At 44.0% G+C, this 17,904-nt stretch overlaps 5 protein-coding genes and 1 pseudogene across 41 annotated transcripts in view; all 6 read left to right on the top strand.

Annotated features, from left to right (window-relative positions):
* Positions 1-17,904, top strand: part of LOC133154375 (protocadherin gamma-C5-like) — a 211,091-nt gene that overhangs the window by 176,729 nt on the left and 16,458 nt on the right. The gene's annotated exons all lie outside the window — the stretch shown is intronic.
* Positions 53-2,718, top strand: pcdh1g22 (protocadherin 1 gamma 22). The gene is made up of 2 exons (XM_061291435.1): positions 53-117; positions 237-2,718. The coding sequence occupies exons 1-2, from the start codon at positions 53-55 to the stop codon at positions 2,716-2,718; spliced, it is 2,547 nt and encodes an 848-aa protein (XP_061147419.1).
* Positions 3,186-5,854, top strand: LOC133154558 (protocadherin gamma-C5-like; annotated as a pseudogene).
* Positions 6,774-9,401, top strand: LOC133155755 (protocadherin gamma-C5-like). Its single transcript, XM_061281294.1, has one exon. It carries the CDS (start codon positions 6,951-6,953, stop codon positions 9,399-9,401), a length of 2,451 nt encoding a protein of 816 aa, XP_061137278.1. The 5' UTR covers positions 6,774-6,950.
* Positions 10,508-13,297, top strand: LOC133154565 (protocadherin gamma-C5-like). Its single transcript, XM_061279384.1, has one exon. The coding sequence runs from the start codon at positions 10,835-10,837 to the stop codon at positions 13,295-13,297; it is 2,463 nt and encodes an 820-aa protein (XP_061135368.1). The 5' UTR covers positions 10,508-10,834.
* Positions 15,252-17,783, top strand: LOC133154597 (protocadherin gamma-C5-like). Its single transcript, XM_061279431.1, has one exon. The coding sequence runs from the start codon at positions 15,267-15,269 to the stop codon at positions 17,742-17,744; it is 2,478 nt and encodes an 825-aa protein (XP_061135415.1). The 5' UTR covers positions 15,252-15,266; the 3' UTR covers positions 17,745-17,783.

Raw genomic sequence — 17,904 nt, 5'->3', positions numbered from 1 at the left:
TGTACCATAAGCGCATTGCTGATTGGCTTTAACGTATTCTCACTGTCCACCAATGATAGTGAAGGGTGTACAAAGAGATCTTTTCGCCTCGCAGCTTCATGCACTTGCCTCCACACTGTCGAGCCGGGGGAGGGCTTTGTGCACACAAAGCATGACTGTCCCGTTTTGCGCTCATAAATGCGAGGACGTTTTTTCCCTGGATTTCAGACTTTTCTGTTTGAGCATCATCTGTGAAGGATTTCGCTGGATATATCTTATTTCATTGGAATAATGTGGCACAAATTGCCCGCGTGGCAATTGCTTTGGTGGTGCCATCATTTCTCCCTTTTGTGGAGTACAACAGACGGACAGACCCGCTACAGCATCCCGGAGGAGTTAAAACAGGGCTCGGTGGTGGGGAATCTCGCAAAGGATTTAGGTTTGGTCATTTCTGAACTGCATCGGCGTAAACTGCGGATAACGTCAGAGGCTGGTAAGCAGTATTTCAGTGTGGACCTCGGGAAGGGAGACCTGCTGGTGACTGATCGAATAGACAGAGAGGAGCTGTGCGGACAAAGAGCGGCATGTCTGTTGCCTTTGGAGCTCGTTATAGACAACCCCTTGCAATTGCATAGGGTTGAGATTGAAATATTGGATACTAACGATAACTCTCCGAGTTTTGCCACAAAGGAAAAAATCTTAAAAATAGCAGAGCTGGTTAATCCAGGTGCGCGGTTTCCTTTAGAAAGTGCACAAGATCCTGATGTCGGCCCTAATTCTGTACGCTCTTATGTTATCAGTAAAAATGACAATTTTAAATTAGCTGTCAAAACCCAAAAAGATGGACGAAAAATCCCCGAACTGGTGCTTGAAAAGCCTCTCGATCGAGAAAGGCTGCCTGTCCATCATCTCATCCTCACGGCTGTGGATGGTGGCGACCCGGTCCGGTCGGGCACGTCCGAAATTACAATAACAGTCCTTGACAATAACGATAATGCACCCCAATTTGAGAGGCAGCTGTATGAGGCAAATGTCAGCGAGAAGGCGAGTCCGGGCGCACAAATATTACAAGTTAAAGCGACAGATGCAGATGAAGGCCTAAACGGTGAAATTGAATATAGTTTTGCAGAGCAAACGTCAGAAGCCATTTTATCATTATTTAACATTGAAGCTGCTACTGGAGATATTACAGTTAAAGGAGATTTAGACCATGAAATTAATTCTTTACATAGGTTTGACATTACAGCGAAAGACAAGGGCAATCCAAAAATGGAGGGGCACAGTGGCGTTGAAATAAAAATAATTGATGTTAATGATAATGCGCCGGAAATAATTGTGACGTCTCTAACGAGTCCGGTTCCGGAAGATTCAGCCATTGGAACTGTTATTGCTCTCCTAAGTACAAGAGATCCCGATTCAAAAGACAATGGCAAGGTTACTTTGCGGCTGCCACCCGAATCTCCTTTTAAATTAAATCCGCCTGTTTCCAACCACTACTCTTTAGTGACAAACGGGCCGCTTGATCGTGAAAAAAATGACCAATATAATGTGGAGATCCGTGCCACTGATTATGGAAAACCTCCACTGTCGAGTGCGAAAATAATTATAGTTAAACTTTTAGATGTAAACGACAACCCACCAGTTTTCTCGCAGCCACATTATACTATTTATGTAAAGGAAAATAGCGCTCCGGGACATATTTTATGTTCGGTGTCTGCAAGTGACCCGGATGCCGGTGAAAACGCCAAAGTGTCTTACTCTATCGTGGACTCTAAAGTGCACGACGTGTCCGTGTCGTCGTACGTTTACGTGAACTCCGAGAACGGCAGCATCTACAGCATGCATTCGTTCGACTACGAGAAAATCAAAGTCTTCCAAGTTGTGGTTGCGTCAAAGGACCAGGGCTCGCCTTCGCTCAGCAGTAGCGCCACTGTCCATGTTTTCATCCTGGACCAGAACGACAATGCCCCCGCCGTCATATACCCCTCCCCTCACGCCGCCACCCATCTAAGGGTGCCCCGCTCGGCCAAGGCAGGGCATCTGATCACTAAGGTGACGGCCGTGGACGCCGACTCGGGCCACAACGCGTGGGTCTCGTACAAAGTGGCGGAGTCCACGGACACTTCTCTGTTCACGCTCAATTTGTACACGGGGGAGGTGAGGACTAAACGTGCCGTGTCCGAGCACGACGACTCTTCTCAGAGGCTGATCGTAGAGGTAAAGGACGACGGGGAACCGGCCCAGTCGGCCACTGTCACGCTGTCCATTCTGGTGGAGGACGGCGTGAGCGCGCCCGTCTCAGAGCTGAGACACAAGGCGCCCGATTCCGGCAAGAAAGGCGGCACAATCACGCTGTATCTGATTGTGTCTCTGGCCTCGGTGTCTGTGCTGTCTCTGCTCACTTTGCTCGTCTTGGCCGTCAAATGCATGCGGAGCAGCGCGAGCGGCGCTACTTGCTGCGTGAGGCGGACAGGCTCCGACGAGCACAAGAAGCCCAACAGAAATCTCCAAATTCAGCTCAACACCGACGGACCTATCAAGTACGTGGAGGTTCTGGGAGGTGACGTCATGTCTCAGAGTCACTCCTTCAGGTCGTGCATGTCTCCCATGTCGGAGTACAGTGATTTCACTTTGGTTAAGCCCAGCAGCACCACTGACTTTAAGGAGGTCATCAGCGTCCTGGATGCTTCTTTGCCTGACAGCACCTGGACCTTTGAGAGCCAGCAGGTGAGCCTGTGATAAAGCAGTGTGTGTGCGTGTGTTTGCGTGCGCGCGTACAGGTGTGCCCCTGTTTTTGACTGCTGAGTTATAATGTCTTGTTTGAAAATTAAATGCATCTTTAAAATATTTGCGGTATAAATAAAGTACTTAATAATTAATACTAATATAATTTATAAATAATATAACAATAATAATAATAATAATAATAATAATAATAGTAATAATAATATATTATTATTATTTTGTATTATATCTGACCTTACAATTGCTCCCCAAAACTCATAAAACACTTGAAAGGGAATGCTCTGACTCAGTGAGTGAGGATCAGCTTCTTTCTCATTCGCCTGTGGAAGCGTAAGCCATGAACCAATAGAATTGAAGACTGTACAAAGCAATCTCGTCCCAGCCCCCACGCAGCTCATACTGACACACAGAATGCACTGCGCTTCAGCACAGACAGAAAGGAATCAGCTTGTGTTTTTAACATATAAACGAATTCACTAATTTTGCTCGGATGGCTTGAGATGTTTTTGTGGAAATATCCCCAGTGGATGGACAAATTGCCGTGAAAAGGATGTAAATGAGGATGTTTGCGTTATAACGGAGCAAGGATGACAAAGACAATAGGATACAGAGACTGGAGATGGCAGGCTTTTTTGTGGCATTTTCTTTTGTGGACTACAGCGGATGCTCAGACTCGTTACAGCATCCCAGAGGAGCTCAAACAAGGTTCGGTGGTGGGAGATCTGGCAAAAGATCTGTCTTTGGGTCTGTCTGAGATAATTGAGCGCAAGATGCGTGTCGCCGCTGAGGCTGGTAAGCAGTATTTCAGCGTGGATGCGGGGAAGGGCGAGTTGCTGGTCAGCGACAGGATAGACAGAGAGGCTTTATGCGGACAAAGCGCCAGCTGCGTGCTCCCTCTGCAGGTCGTCCTCGAAAATCCCTTACATTTGCATCAAATTGAAGTGGAAATCAGAGATATAAACGACAATTCCCCTCGTTTTCCCACACAAGTAATTAACCTTAAAATACCAGAATCCGTTGCAGTGGGTACACGTTTTCCTTTAGAGAGTGCAGACGATCCTGATGTTGGAGGCAATTCTCTGAAAACATACACGCTAATTAAAAACGAATATTTTTCTTTGAAATTCAAGGAGGCAAAAAATGGCAAAACTGTTCCTGAAATTATGTTAGAGAAATCTCTGGACAGGGAAAAAATGTCCACTCATCAATTACTACTAACAGCATTGGATGGGGGGAACCCTGTTAAATCCGGAACGTGTAAAATTATAATCGATGTGCTTGATAATAACGACAATGTTCCTATATTTGATGAAAAAGAGTATACTGTCTCTTTAAAGGAAAACAGCACCAAAGGAACATTTGTAGTGAGGGTTAAAGCTACAGATACAGATGATGGCGTTAACAGTGAAATTAAATATTATTTTGGGTCCCGCACTCTAGAAAACGTTTTGTCAACATTTGAAATTAATGAAAAAACTGGGCAAATTGTTTTAAAGGGGGAATTAGACTATGAATCATTCGCATCTTATCTGATTGACATAACTGCTAAAGACAAAGGTGTACCTGAGATGGAAGGGCACTGTCAGTTACAGTTAGATATTGAAGACATAAACGATAATGCTCCCGAAATTGTTCTGACTTCTAAACCCAGTCCTGTACGAGAAGATGCTCTTCGTGGCACGATGGTGGCTTTGATTAGTGTCAAAGACATTGACTCTGGTAATAATAGTAAAGTAACACTACAATTACCTAAAGGCTTGCCTTTTTCACTTAAACCGTCTTTTTCTAATAATTACGCACTAATCACAAATGGCGCTTTAGATCGAGAGAATGTGTCTGAGTACAACTTTCAAATTACAGCCACTGATGCGGGCTCTCCTCCTCTCTCCGGTAACAAAATGATCACTGTCAGCATCACTGATATTAATGACAACCCTCCTCAATTCTCTCAGAGCTCGTATAATGTTTATTTAAAGGAGAACGGAGTACCAGGCTCTATATTGTACTCGGTGTCCGCAAGTGACCCGGATGCCGGTGAAAATGCTAAAGTGTCTTACTCCATCGTGGACTCTAAAGTGCACGATGTGTCCGTGTCGTCATACGTTTACGTGAACTCCGAGAATGGCAGCATCTACAGCATGCATTCGTTCGACTACGAGAAAGTCAAAGTGTTTCAAATTGTGGTTGAGGCAAAGGACCAGGGCTCGCCTTCGCTCAGCAGTAGCGCCACCATCCATGTTTTCATCCTTGACCAGAATGATAACGCCCCCGCCGTCATATACCCCTCCCCTCATGCCGCCTCCCACCTGAGGGTGCCCCGCTCGGCCAAGTCTGGCTACCTGCTCACCAAGCTGACGGCCGTGGACGCCGACTCAGGCCACAATGCGTGGGTCTCGTACAAAGTGGAAGAGGCCACGGACGCCTCTCTTTTCATGCTCAATTTGTACACGGGGGAGGTGAGGACTAAGCGCGCCGTGTCCGAGCACGACGACTCCTCTCAGAGGCTGATCATAGAGGTCAAGGACGACGGGGAACCGGCCCAGTCGGCCACCGTCACGCTGTCCATCCTGCTGGAGGACGGCGTGAGTGAGCCCGTCTCGGAGCTGAGACACAAGGCGCCCGATCCCGGCAAGAAAGGCGGCACAATCACGCTATATCTGATTGTGTCTCTGGCCTCGGTGTCTGTGCTGTCTCTGCTCACTTTGCTCGTCTTGGCCGTCAAATGCATGAGGAGCAGCGCCAGCGGCGCTACTTGCTGCATGAGGCGGACACACTCCGACGAGGACAAGAAGCCCAACAGAAATCTGCAAATTCAGCTCAACACTGACGGACCAATCAAGTACGTGGAGGTTCTGGGAGGTGACGTCATGTCCCAGAGTCACTCCTTCAGGTCGTGCATGTCTCCCATGTCGGAGTACAGTGATTTCACTTTGGTCAAGCCCAGCAGCACCACTGACTTTAAGGAGGTCATCAGCGTCCTAGATGCTTCTTTGCCTGACAGCACTTGGACCTTTGAGAGCCAGCAGGTGAGCCTATATGTTAAAGCAGCTACTTTGTTTGTACTCAAGGAAAACATGCAGCACTCTTCCTTCTCGCTATTGACACTTGTTTACTGTCCTTGTTCAACTAGTTGTGATCAACAACTTTAGGTTGACATGCATCAGTGAATTAAAGATGTTTGCTCATTACTGTTAAAATCACAGTCGTGGTTGGAGTATAGTACGTTCAAATGCGCTTGCTGTTCGCATTGGAATAATTACACAGTATTACACACAGTTAATGTTTTATTCCATTCCCTTAGTTTGATTAAGATTTCTTAATATTTTGCCAAGTACCCCATAAATTATTACACAGTGGTTGAAATGAATTTGGTTTTGAATGCTGAGAATTTACACTTTCTTGACACTATTGTTTTGTTTTTATTAATTTTTATAATTAGGACTTCATATTTCCCTTGAAATAACGCTTAATCTGCATTATTAGTAGTTTTGAACAAATCTTAAATACTGCATGTTTTAAGAACTGAGCATTTTTGGAGCCACTGTGTTTGACTATTCCCTTCTCGGTTCTTTTTTTGTTTGTCTGTTTTGCACTCATTACATCTGCTTTGATGGCAGCAAATGTAGATCGTTTGGTGTTGTAATCCTCGCAGACAAATATTCAGCACCCTAAAGTGTGGACAGTGACGCTGAAATGCAACAACACTCTTTAGAATAAAAGCTAAGGTATTTTCAGTCTGATATTAAAATGTAAACACGTCTGTTAAATATTTCAGACATTGATGATTATTCATGTTGCATGTATAGTGACTTAATGGGTAATTTATTTCCATCAACATAGGCCCATACTGTATGATGATATCTTCACAATACCTCCCTCAAACCCCATAAAATTGTAAAGTGGAAGATGTGCTGTGTCTTTAAGAGCGAATGATGGTCACTTTGCTTCTGATTGGCTGGTGGAAGTGCAAGCCGTGAACCAATAGAATTGAAGACTGTACAAAGCAATCTCGTCCCAGCCCCCACGCAGCTCATACTGACACAGAATGCATTGCGCTTCAGCACAGACAGAAAGGAATCAGCTTGCGTTTTTAACATTAAAACGAATTTAATTCACTACTTTTGCTCGGATGGCTTGAGATGTTTTTGTGGAAATATCCCCAGTGGATGGACACATTGCCGTGAAGAGGATGTAAATGAGGATGTTTGCATTCTAACGGAGCAAGGATGACAAAGACAATAGGATACAGAGACTGGAGATGGCAGGCTTTTTTGTGGCATTTTCTTTTGTGGACTACAGTGGTTGCTCAGACTCGTTACAGAATCCCAGAGGAGCTCAAACAAGGTTCGGTGGTAGGAAATCTGGCTAAAGATCTGTCTTTGAGGCTGTCTGAGATATTTGAGCGCAAGCTGCGTGTCGCTGCTGAGGCTGGTAAGCAGTATTTCAGCGTGGATGCGGGGAAGGGCGAGCTGCTGGTCAGCGACAGGATAGACAGAGAGGCTTTATGCGGACAAAGCGCTAGCTGCGTGCTCCCTCTGCAGGTCGTTCTAGAAAATCCCTTACAATTGCATCGAATTGAAGTAGAAATACAAGATGTCAATGACAATGCTCCCAGTTTTGTCAAAAGTGAGCATGTTATTGAAATCTCAGAATCCACCGTTGTAGGTGTAAATTTTCCCCTGCAGAATGCAGAAGACCCTGATGTTGGGAGCAATACAGTGAAGACATACACACTCAGCAAAGATGAATGTTTCACATTGAAAGTTAGAGACATTGATAATGGAAGAAAAATGCCCGAATTGGTGTTGAATAAATCATTAGATCGTGAAAAAAAATCTGTTCATAATTTAATTCTTACAGCTATAGATGGTGGCAATCCTGTTAAATCGGGAACTTCAAAAATTAGAATAACAGTTCTCGATGTTAATGACAATGTTCCTTTCTTTGATAATAAATTGTATAAAATATCTGTTCAAGAAAATAGTCCAAATGGGTCTTTTATCATTACAACAAAAGCGACAGACATAGACAATGGTCCAAATGGTGAAGTGGAGTACTCTCTTGGGATACACGCGCCACCATCAGTTCTGGCATTGTTTCATATCGACCCCATTAGTGGAGATATCTTATTAAAAGATAATTTGGACCGTGAAAAACAATCCTCTTATCGAATTGACATTATTGCAAAAGATAAAGGTTTACCAAAAATGGAAGGTCATTGCAGCGTACAGGTTGATGTAACAGATGTAAACGATAATGCACCAGAAATTGTGTTAACTTCTAAACCCAGTTCTGCACCGGAGGACTCTTCAATTGGGACAGTTGTAGCTTTGCTGAGTGTACGTGACCCTGACTTTGATAAAAATGGGGAAGTGACCTTAGATCTTCCCAAAGGCTTTCCCTTTACTCTTAAACCATCTTTTTCTAATAATTATGCGCTAGTGACCAGTGGTCCTCTAGACCGAGAGAGTGTGTCTGTGTACAACATTGAGATTACAGCCACGGATGCAGGCTCTCCTCCTCTCTCCAGTAAAAAAATGATCGCTGTCAGCGTCACTGATGTTAATGACAACTCTCCTCAATTTTCTCAAAACTCGTATAATGTTTATTTAAAGGAGAACGGAGTAGCAGGCTCTATATTGTACTCCGTGTCCGCAAGTGACCCGGATGCTGGTGAAAACGCCAAAGTGTCGTACTCTATCGTGGACTCTAAAGTGCATGGCGTGTCCGTGTCGTCGTACGTCTACTTGAACTCCGAGAACGGCAGCATCTACAGCATGCACTCGTTCGACTACGAGAAAGTCAAAGTGTTTCAAGTTGTGGTTGAGGCAAAAGACCAGGGCTCGCCTTCGCTCAGCAGTAGCGCCACTGTCCATGTTTTCATCCTGGACCAGAACGACAACGCCCCCGCAGTCATATACCCCTCACCCCATACAGCGTCCCACCTGAGGGTGCCCCGCTCAGCCAAGGCGGGCCACCTGCTCACCAAGGTGACGGCCGTGGATGCCGACTCGGGCCACAACGCGTGGGTCTCGTACAAAGTGGCAGAGGCCACGGTCGCCTCTCTGTTCACGCTCAATTCTTACACGGGGGAGGTGAGGACTAAGCGGGCCGTGTCTGAGCATGACGACTCCTCTCAGAGGCTGATCGTAGAGGTCAAGGACGACGGGGAACCGGCCCAGTCGGCCACCGTCACGCTGTCCATCCTGCTGGAGGACGGCGTGAGTGAGCCCGTCTCGGAGCTGAGACACAAGGCGCCCGATCCCGGCAAGAAAGGCGGCACAATCACACTTTATCTGATTGTGTCTTTAGCCTCGGTGTCCGTGCTGTCTCTGCTCACTTTGCTCGTCTTGGCCGTCAAATGCATGAGGGGCAGTGCTACTTGCTGCATGAGGCAGACACACTCCAACGAGGACAAGAAGCCCAACAGAAATCTGCAAATTCAGCTCAACACCGACGGACCTATCAAGTACGTGGAGGTTCTGGGAGGTGACGTCATGTCTCAGAGTCACTCCTTCAGGTCGTGCATGTCTCCCATGTCGGAGTACAGTGATTTCACTTTGGTTAAGCCCAGCAGCACCACCGACTTTAAGGAGGTCATCAGCGTCCTGGACGCTTCTTTACCTGACAGCACCTGGACTTTTGAGAGCCAGCAGGTGAGCACTACTTTTGTTTGACCTCAAGGACAACTTGTGCAACTGACTCCTTGTCATGCACACTTTTTAACTGCTTGTTTTCAGTTGTTAGTTGACCAGTTTTTCCATTCGCTAATCAGATTCTTGGCTGCTGTATTCACATTGTGATGCTATTTAAATGCATGTACTGGACACACATTTCAGGTGAATAACTTACATTTAAGACCATTGATAGCAAATGGCTTTAGATTAAGGTACAGCCAAACAATGATGGAATATAATAGTTTGTTTTAGGGTGTAACACTGAGGGTGGGGTTTTGCAATATCTGTCACCACAGGACTAATTATTGGAAGGAAAAATATGTCACTGGGAATAATATTAGTTCTTACTTAGCTGCATTCGGCTCCTCGTGGAAACAATAAAACAAAATGATGTGTAGAATTCTGACATGTACCTGAACGGAGTGGTTGGTTTAAAAATAGTAGTTTCCCCATAATGTCCTTCCAAACTTTTAAATTACTTTGGATCTAAAACAGGCACTGTTCATTTATATTTTAAGAGCATAAATAGTCTTTATTACGGTAATTGGTAAATTAAAATCCCGCAAAGCGTATTCAGCTTTCTGTAAGTGTGTCAGTCACGCTGATTCCTTATATAGAAAGTATTCAGCACCATGGCCAGCGACTTTAGCGTCAACAGTATGTTGAATTAAAACCAATATTTTCTGAATTTATTTTTATACTTCCCATTGGATTGACATTTTCTCTGAAATGTAAGACTTAGATTCTGTTTAAATGACGCTTACAAGTTGGCGAAAATTATATTTACATACTCCTGTCTCAAGGCTGTATCGGTGAAAGCAGCTTTTGTCATTAATGGCGTACTACCGCCACCTACTGGTGTAGAATGAGACTAAATTAATTTCTTTTTGAAAGGGAAAGGGCCCTTGAAAACAACCAAATATACTTAAATCTGGACAGTGCTGAGGGTCAATAAAAATATTTTTTTCTAATAAATGCAACAAAAACATCATATCACGTGATATATCACGTTTCAAATTAGGGTCAAAACATGGTTATAGACAGATGATTTTTTTTTTCACAGATCATAAATGTGTTCTACGTGAAAGCAGTACTGCTTTCAAAGAAATAATACTGTGACTTTAAGAGAGAATGTCGATCAACTGGCTCCACATTGGCGGGTGCAAATGCAGCCGTGAACCAATAGAATTGAAGACTGTACAAAGCAATCTCGTCCCTGCCCCCACACAGCTTCATCTCACTAACACAAGAAAGCACTGAGCTGCGGCACTGACAGAAAGGAATCAGCTCGTAATTTTTAATATTCAAACGGATATAAATTTGTTGTTTTGCTCAGATGGCTTGAGCTGTTCATTTTGGAAATATCCCCGTTTGCATGGATAGACCAATTGTCGTGATGCTGATGAGGATGTTTGCCTTATAACGGAGCAAGGATGACAAAGACAATAGGATGCCGAGACTGGCGATGGCGGGCTCTTTTGTGGCATTTTCTCTTGTGGACGACAGTGGGTGCTGCTCAGACTCGTTACAGCATTCCAGAGGAGCTCAAGAAAGGTTCGGTGGTAGGAAATTTGGCAAAAGATCTGTCTTTGGAGCTTTCTGAGATATTTGAGCGCAAACTGCGTGTCGCCTCTGAGGCTGGTAAGCAGTATTTCAGCGTGGATGCGGGGAAGGGCGAGCTGCTGGTCAGCGACAGGATAGACAGAGAGGCTTTATGCGGACAAAGCGCCACCTGCTTGCTTCCTCTGCAGGTCGTTCTAGAAAATCCCTTACAATTGCATCGAATTGAAGTGGAAATAAGAGACATTAACGACAATTCACCTCTGTTTCACACGAATGAGTTCTCATTCAAAATAGCGGAATTAGCCTTAGTGGGTACTCGTTTCCCGCTGGAAAGTGCGGAGGATTTAGATGTTGGAAGTAATTCAGTAAAAACATATACTTTGGCAAAAAACGACTGTTTCACATTAAAAATTAAGGAGGTAGAGGATGGTAGATTAGTTCCTGAGTTAATGTTACAAAAACCACTGGACAGAGAAAGGAAATCTTCTCATCAGCTCCTACTGACTGCTTTAGACGGAGGGTATCCAGTTATGTCTGGTACTACACAAATAACTGTTATAGTGCTTGACAATAACGACAACTTCCCCGTTTTTGACAAAAATGTATATAAAGCGTCCTTACAAGAGAACGTGGCAAAAGATGCGTTTGTACTCAAAATTACAGCGACTGATGCAGACGAGGGACAAAACGGAGAGGTAGAATATTTTTTTAGTACTCGCACACCCGATTCTGTGTTGTCTGTGTTTAAATTAAATTTGCAAACGGGTGAAATGTTTTTAAAAGGAGATTTAGATTATGAAAAAGCTTCATCCTACAAAATTGAAGTGACTGCGAAAGACAAAGGAATCCCTGAAATGGAGAGTCACTGTCGTGTGCAGATTGATGTTATTGATATTAATGATAATGCTCCAGAAATTATCCTCACATCGGAACCGCAGCCGATTCGGGAGGATGCACCAAGCGGATCTGTTGTGGCTCTGCTGACATCACGTGATGTAGACTCTGGTAATAATAGCAAAGTAACGCTGCAGATACCAGAAGGGTCCCCTTTTATTCTAAAACCGTCTTTTTCTAATAATTATGCGCTGGTGACTAGTGGCGCTTTAGACCGAGAGAGTGTGTCTGTGTACAAAATAGAAATTACAGCCACTGATGCAGGTTCTCCTCCTCTCTCGAGTAAGAAAATGATCGCTGTCAGCATTACTGACGTTAATGACAACCCTCCTCAATTCTCGCAGAACTCGTATAATGTTTATTTAAAGGAGAACGGAGTAGCAGGCTCTATATTGTACTCGGTGTCCGCAAGTGACCCGGATGCTGGTGAAAACGCCAAAGTGTCTTACTCTATTGTGGACTCTAAAGTGCATGACGTGTCCGTGTCATCGTACGTCTACGTGAACTCCGAGAACGGCAGCATCTACAGCATGCATTCGTTCGACTACGAGAAAGTCAAAGTGTTTCAAGTTGTGGTTGAGGCAAAGGACCAGGGCTCGCCTTCGCTCAGCAGTAGCGCCACCGTCCATGTTTTCATCCTGGACCAGAACGACAACGCCCCCACCGTCATATACCCCTCCCCTCACGCCGCCTCCCACCTGAGGGTGCCCCGCTCGGCCAAGTCGGGCCACCTGCTCACCAAGTTGACGGCCGTGGACGCCGACTCGGGCCACAACGCGTGGGTCTCGTACAAAGTGGCGGAGGCCACGGACACCTCTCTGTTCATGCTCAATTTGTACACGGGGGAGGTGAGGACTAAGCGCGCCGTGTCCGAGCATGATGACTCTTCTCAGAGGCTGATCATAGAGGTCAAGGACGACGGGGAACCGGCCCAGTCGGCCACCGTCACGCTGTCCATCCTGCTGGAGGACGGCGTGAGTGAGCCCGTCTCGGAGCTGAGACATAAGGCGCCCGATCCCGGCAAGAAAGGCGGCACAATCACGCTTTATCTGATTGTGTCTCTGGCCTCGGTGTCCATGCTGTCTCTGCTTACTTTGCTCGTCTTGGCTGTCAAATGCATGCGGAGCAGCGCGAGCGGCGCTGCTTGCTGCGTGAGGCGGACAAACTCCGACGAGCACAAGAAGCCCAACAGAAATCTGCAAATTCAGCTCAACACCGATGGACCTATCAAGTACGTGGAGGTTCTGGGAGGTGACGTCATGTCCCAGAGTCACTCCTTCAGGTCGTGCATGTCTCCCATGTCGGAGTACAGTGATTTTACTTTGGTCAAGCCCAGCAGCACCACTGACTTTAAGGAGGTCATCAGTGTCCTCGATGCTTCTTTGCCTGACAGCACCTGGACCTTTGAGAGCCAGCAGGTGAGCGCTGCTTTTGTTTAAACTCAAGGACAAATTGCAGTACTCTGTCTCCTCGTCCCTGCACCTTGTCACATTTTTTATCTAACTATTCGTGATTCATTCTTTAAGTTTGGCTTATTACACGATCACTTATTAACAAATTATTTTCGAGCACTGACGCTCAGCTTTTGAAAGTTGAAATATCTTAAAGTTGCATTTGCAATAAGTTAGCGGTCACGCTGAAAAAACATCAGCACCACAGCAGCGGACAGTGACTTTAATCGCGCTGTTGTTAATTATTAACAGTTAATGGGAGGATGGGCGGTGTTCGAATGAATCCTTCAGTTATATACTGTTTATTTTTTATTTTTTTGCTTTCTTACATAGCTATTAGTCCAGTATATTGGGTTTACGTCAAAAAATGTTTCATAAGTGCACTTATTGTTACAGTGTAACAGTTACACAGAAAAAATGCAACAGTGTGATTTGGGGGATTATTTATTTATTTATTTATTTATTTATTTATTTATTTATTTATTTATTTATTTATTTATTTATTTATTTATTTATTTATTTATTAAAATAATAATACATTTTTATTAACCATTAACAAGGCATACACTGAAATGTATTCTTAGGTATTTTTGAATGTATGAACCATCTAACAATATAAGTAGAAAATTTTATGTCCAATCAATAGGTCTACCAAGCGGATCGACGGATACACAATGGCTCAATATACAGTTGCATTATTATTGAACAACAATTAACAACTTTTTATCAGTATGCATAGGTTTCAATACAGTGAAAATCCTAAATCATCGGCCAAAAAACAAAACCTTCAATCTGAATTAAAAAAAAACTAAAAACTTTTTTCCAAGAAACGAAAACGGTTTAATTTTATTATAATATGAGCTTCAAGCTACACAAGCATATTGTACCGTTCTCGGTGTCTGTCTCTCTATGATGGTTTTTTTTTTGTTACTTATATTTAATTTTTTGGGCATTGAAGTGAGTTAACATATCTGCCGAAACAGCATTAAGTAAACGAAATTGAATTCGTTCAACCAGCCTCACAACATCGGCACCTATTTTTAAAGACACTCGAAACTCAAGTTACCAATCCAAATATTTTTAAAACTCAAAGACTACAATGTCTAAAAAATACGGAAAATGTTCTATTGCGTGATTATCTTGACATTTAGCCACAGCAGTGTTAAAACAAAGAAACGTGTTTGTGGTATTAGACTAACTCCATACTTCTCAGACATAAGAAACCCAGCACCTTGAGTGTGGACAGCGGCTTTAAAATATTACTTACCATGTCATAATTTAACTTTGTTTTTTTTCCATTAAACAAATGACTGTTATTACAAAATACTGTATGGTTTTCTAAATTATTATTATTATGATTGGTCATTGTAGTAGCAGTTGATATTACGGTGTTATTATTATTATTATTATTATTATTATTATTATTATTATTATTATTATTATTATTATTATTATTATTATTATTATTAGTATTAGTATTAGTATTAGTATTAGTATTAGTATTGTTATTATTAGTAGTATTATTTTTATTATTATTATTATTATTATTATTATTATTATCAGGATCATTAGGATAATTATTAGGATTATTTGCACTTTAGATTTCTTGTGAAAGGGAAGTGAAGGGATGGTATGACTTTAAGCCGCAATGGAGATCAGATTCTTTCTCATTGGCCCGTGGAAGCGCAGGCAGTAAACCAATAGAATTGAAGACTGTACAAAGCAATCTCGTCCCAGCCCCCACGTAGCTCATACGAACACGGAGAATGCACTGCGCTGGACCACAGACAGAAAGGAATCCGCTGTATATTTTCTTAACCATTTAAACAAATCGTAATCAGTAGTTCTGCTCATATGGCTTGAGGTGTTTATTGTGGAAATATCCCCTTTTGTGTGGATTTTACTATTGCCATGAAGAGGATGCTGATGAGGATGTTTGCGTTATAACGGAGCAAGGATGACAAAGACAATAGGATCCCGAGACTGGCGATGGCAGGCTCTTTTGTGGCATTTTTTCTTGTGGACTATAGTGACTGCTCAGATTCGTTACACCATCCCAGAGGAGCTCAATAAAGGTTCCGTGGTGGGAAATTTGGCTAAAGATCTGTCTTTGGGACTGTCTGAAATATTTGAGCGCAAGCTGCGTGTTGCCTCTGAGGCTGGTAAGCAGTATTTCAGCGTGGATGCGGGGAAGGGCGAGCTGCTGGTCAGTGACAGGATAGACAGAGAGACATTATGCGGACAAAGCGCCACCTGCGTGCTGCCTCTACAAGTAGTGGTTGAAAACCCTTTGCGGTCGCATCGAATTGAAGTAGAAATTAAGGATATTAACGACAATTCCCCTCGTTTTCCAACGCAAGAAATAAACCTTAAAATACCAGAATCCGTTGCAGTAGGTACACGTTTTCCTTTGGAGACTGCAGATGATCCTGATGTTGTTGGTAATTCTTTGAAAAGTTACACACTAATCAAAAACGAATATTTTGGTTTAAAATTTAAAAACGAAAAAAATGGTATAAGTGCCCCAGAATTGATATTAGAAAAATTATTGGACCGGGAAAATATGTCCATTCACAAGTTGCTTTTAACGGCGCTGGATGGAGGTAACCCTGTAAAATCCGGAACATGTCAAATTATAATCGATGTGCTTGATATTAACGATAATGTTCCTATTTTTGATGAAAAGGAGTACAAAGTTTCCTTGAAGGAAAATAGCACAAAGGGAACATATGTATTGAAGGTAAAAGCTACGGATATTGATCATGGTTTTAACGGTGAAATTAAATATTCTTTTGGCCCTCGTACTCCAGAAGCTGTTTTATCAATATTTGACATTGATGAAAAAAATGGGCAAATAATTTTAAAGGGTGAACTGGACTTTGAAAAATCCCCGTCTTATCTGATTGATTTAATTGCAAAGGACAAAGGCGTACCCGAAATGGAAGGGCACTGTCGACTGCAGCTTAATATAGAAGACATAAATGATAATGCTCCCGAAATTGTTCTCACTTCTAAACCCAGTCCTGTGCAAGAAGATGCGCCATCTGGCACAGTGGTGGCTCTGATTAGTGTGAAAGACGTTGACTCTGGCAATAATAGTAAAGTAACTTTACATCTTAATAAGGGTTCACCTTTCTCCCTCAAGCCATCTTTCTCCAAAAATTATGAAGTTGTCACAAGTGGCGCTTTAGACCGAGAGAGTGTGTCTGTGTACAACATAGAAATTACAGCCACTGATGCAGGCTCTCCTCCTCTCTCAAATAAGAAAATGATCGCTGTAAGCATCACTGATGTTAATGACAACCCTCCTCAATTCTCTCAGAGCTCGTATAATGTTTATTTAAAAGAGAACGGAGTAGCAGGCTCTATATTGTACTCGGTGTCTGCAAGTGACCCGGATGCCGGCGCAAACGCCAAAGTATCTTATTCTATCGTGGACTCTAAAGTGCACGACGTGTCCGTGTCGTCGTACGTTTACGTGAACTCCGAGAACGGCAGCATCTACAGCATGCATTCGTTCGACTACGAGAAAGTCAAAGTGTTTCAAATTGTGGTTGAGGCAAAGGACCAGGGCTCGCCTTCGCTCAGCAGTAGCACCACCGTCCATGTTTTCATCCTGGACCAGAACGACAACGCCCCCGCCGTCATATACCCCTCCCCTCACGCCGCCTCCCACCTGAGGGTGCCCCGCTCGGCCAAGTCGGGCCACCTGCTCACCAAGTTGACGGCCGTGGACGCCGACTCGGGCCACAACGCGTGGGTCTCGTACAAAGTGGCGGAGGCCACGGACACCTCTCTGTTCATGCTCAATTTGTACACGGGGGAGGTGAGGACTAAGCGCGCCGTGTCCGAGCATGATGACTCTTCTCAGAGGCTGATCATAGAGGTGAAGGACGACGGGGAACCGGCCCAGTCGGCCACCGTCACGCTGTCTATCCTGCTGGAGGACGGCGTGAGTGAGCCCGTCTCGGAGCTGAGACACAAGGCGCCCGATCCCGGCAAGAAAGGCGGCACAATCACGCTGTATCTGATTGTGTCTCTGGCCTCGGTGTCTGTGCTGTCTCTGCTCACTTTGCTTGTCTTGGCCGTCAAATGCATGCGGAGCAGCGCGAGCGGCGCTACTTGCTGCATGAGGCGGACAAGCTCCGACGAGCACAAGAAGCCCAACAGAAATCTCCAAATTCAGCTCAACACTGATGGACCTATCAAGTACGTGGAGGTTCTGGGAGGTGACGTCATGTCTCAGAGTCACTCCTTCAGGTCGTGCATGTCTCCCATGTCGGAGTACAGTGATTTCACTTTGGTCAAGCCCAGCAGCACCACTGACTTTAAAGAGGTTATCAGTGTCCTGGACGCCTCTTTACCTGACAGTACCTGGACCTTTGAGAGCCAGCAGGTGAGGAGAATTATAACGCGCTTTCCAAAAAAAGAATAATTTTCAACGTCAAAGCTCAAAATAGGAAGAACCTATACTTGTGCTTGTGAAATCAGAATTAGTTGGCTCTCAGCATTTATTTTTTACTCATGAAATATATTTTGATACATGTGCAGTGTGCTTTCACATATCTAAATGTGCAAAAAAACAATAATCTAAC

Source organism: Syngnathus typhle, linkage group LG1, assembly GCF_033458585.1.
Source record: "Syngnathus typhle isolate RoL2023-S1 ecotype Sweden linkage group LG1, RoL_Styp_1.0, whole genome shotgun sequence".
Lineage (NCBI taxonomy): Eukaryota > Metazoa > Chordata > Actinopteri > Syngnathiformes > Syngnathidae > Syngnathus > Syngnathus typhle.
Note: the sequence above shows the minus strand (reverse complement) of the source record. Positions and strands in the feature narration are given on the sequence as shown.

Excerpts from the sequence above, each read along its gene's own strand:
- LOC133154565 (XM_061279384.1), top strand. The coding sequence starts at position 10,835 with ATGACAAAGACAATAGGATGCCGAGACTGGCGATGGCGGGCTCTTTTG.
- pcdh1g22 (XM_061291435.1), top strand. The coding sequence starts at position 53 with ATGATAGTGAAGGGTGTACAAAGAGATCTTTTCGCCTCGCAGCTTCAT. Across the intron at positions 118-236 it reads CATGCACTTGCCTCCACACT|GATTTCGCTGGATATATCTT; the intron begins GTCGAGCCGGGG and ends TCATCTGTGAAG.
- LOC133155755 (XM_061281294.1), top strand. The coding sequence starts at position 6,951 with ATGACAAAGACAATAGGATACAGAGACTGGAGATGGCAGGCTTTTTTG.
- LOC133154597 (XM_061279431.1), top strand. The coding sequence starts at position 15,267 with ATGACAAAGACAATAGGATCCCGAGACTGGCGATGGCAGGCTCTTTTG.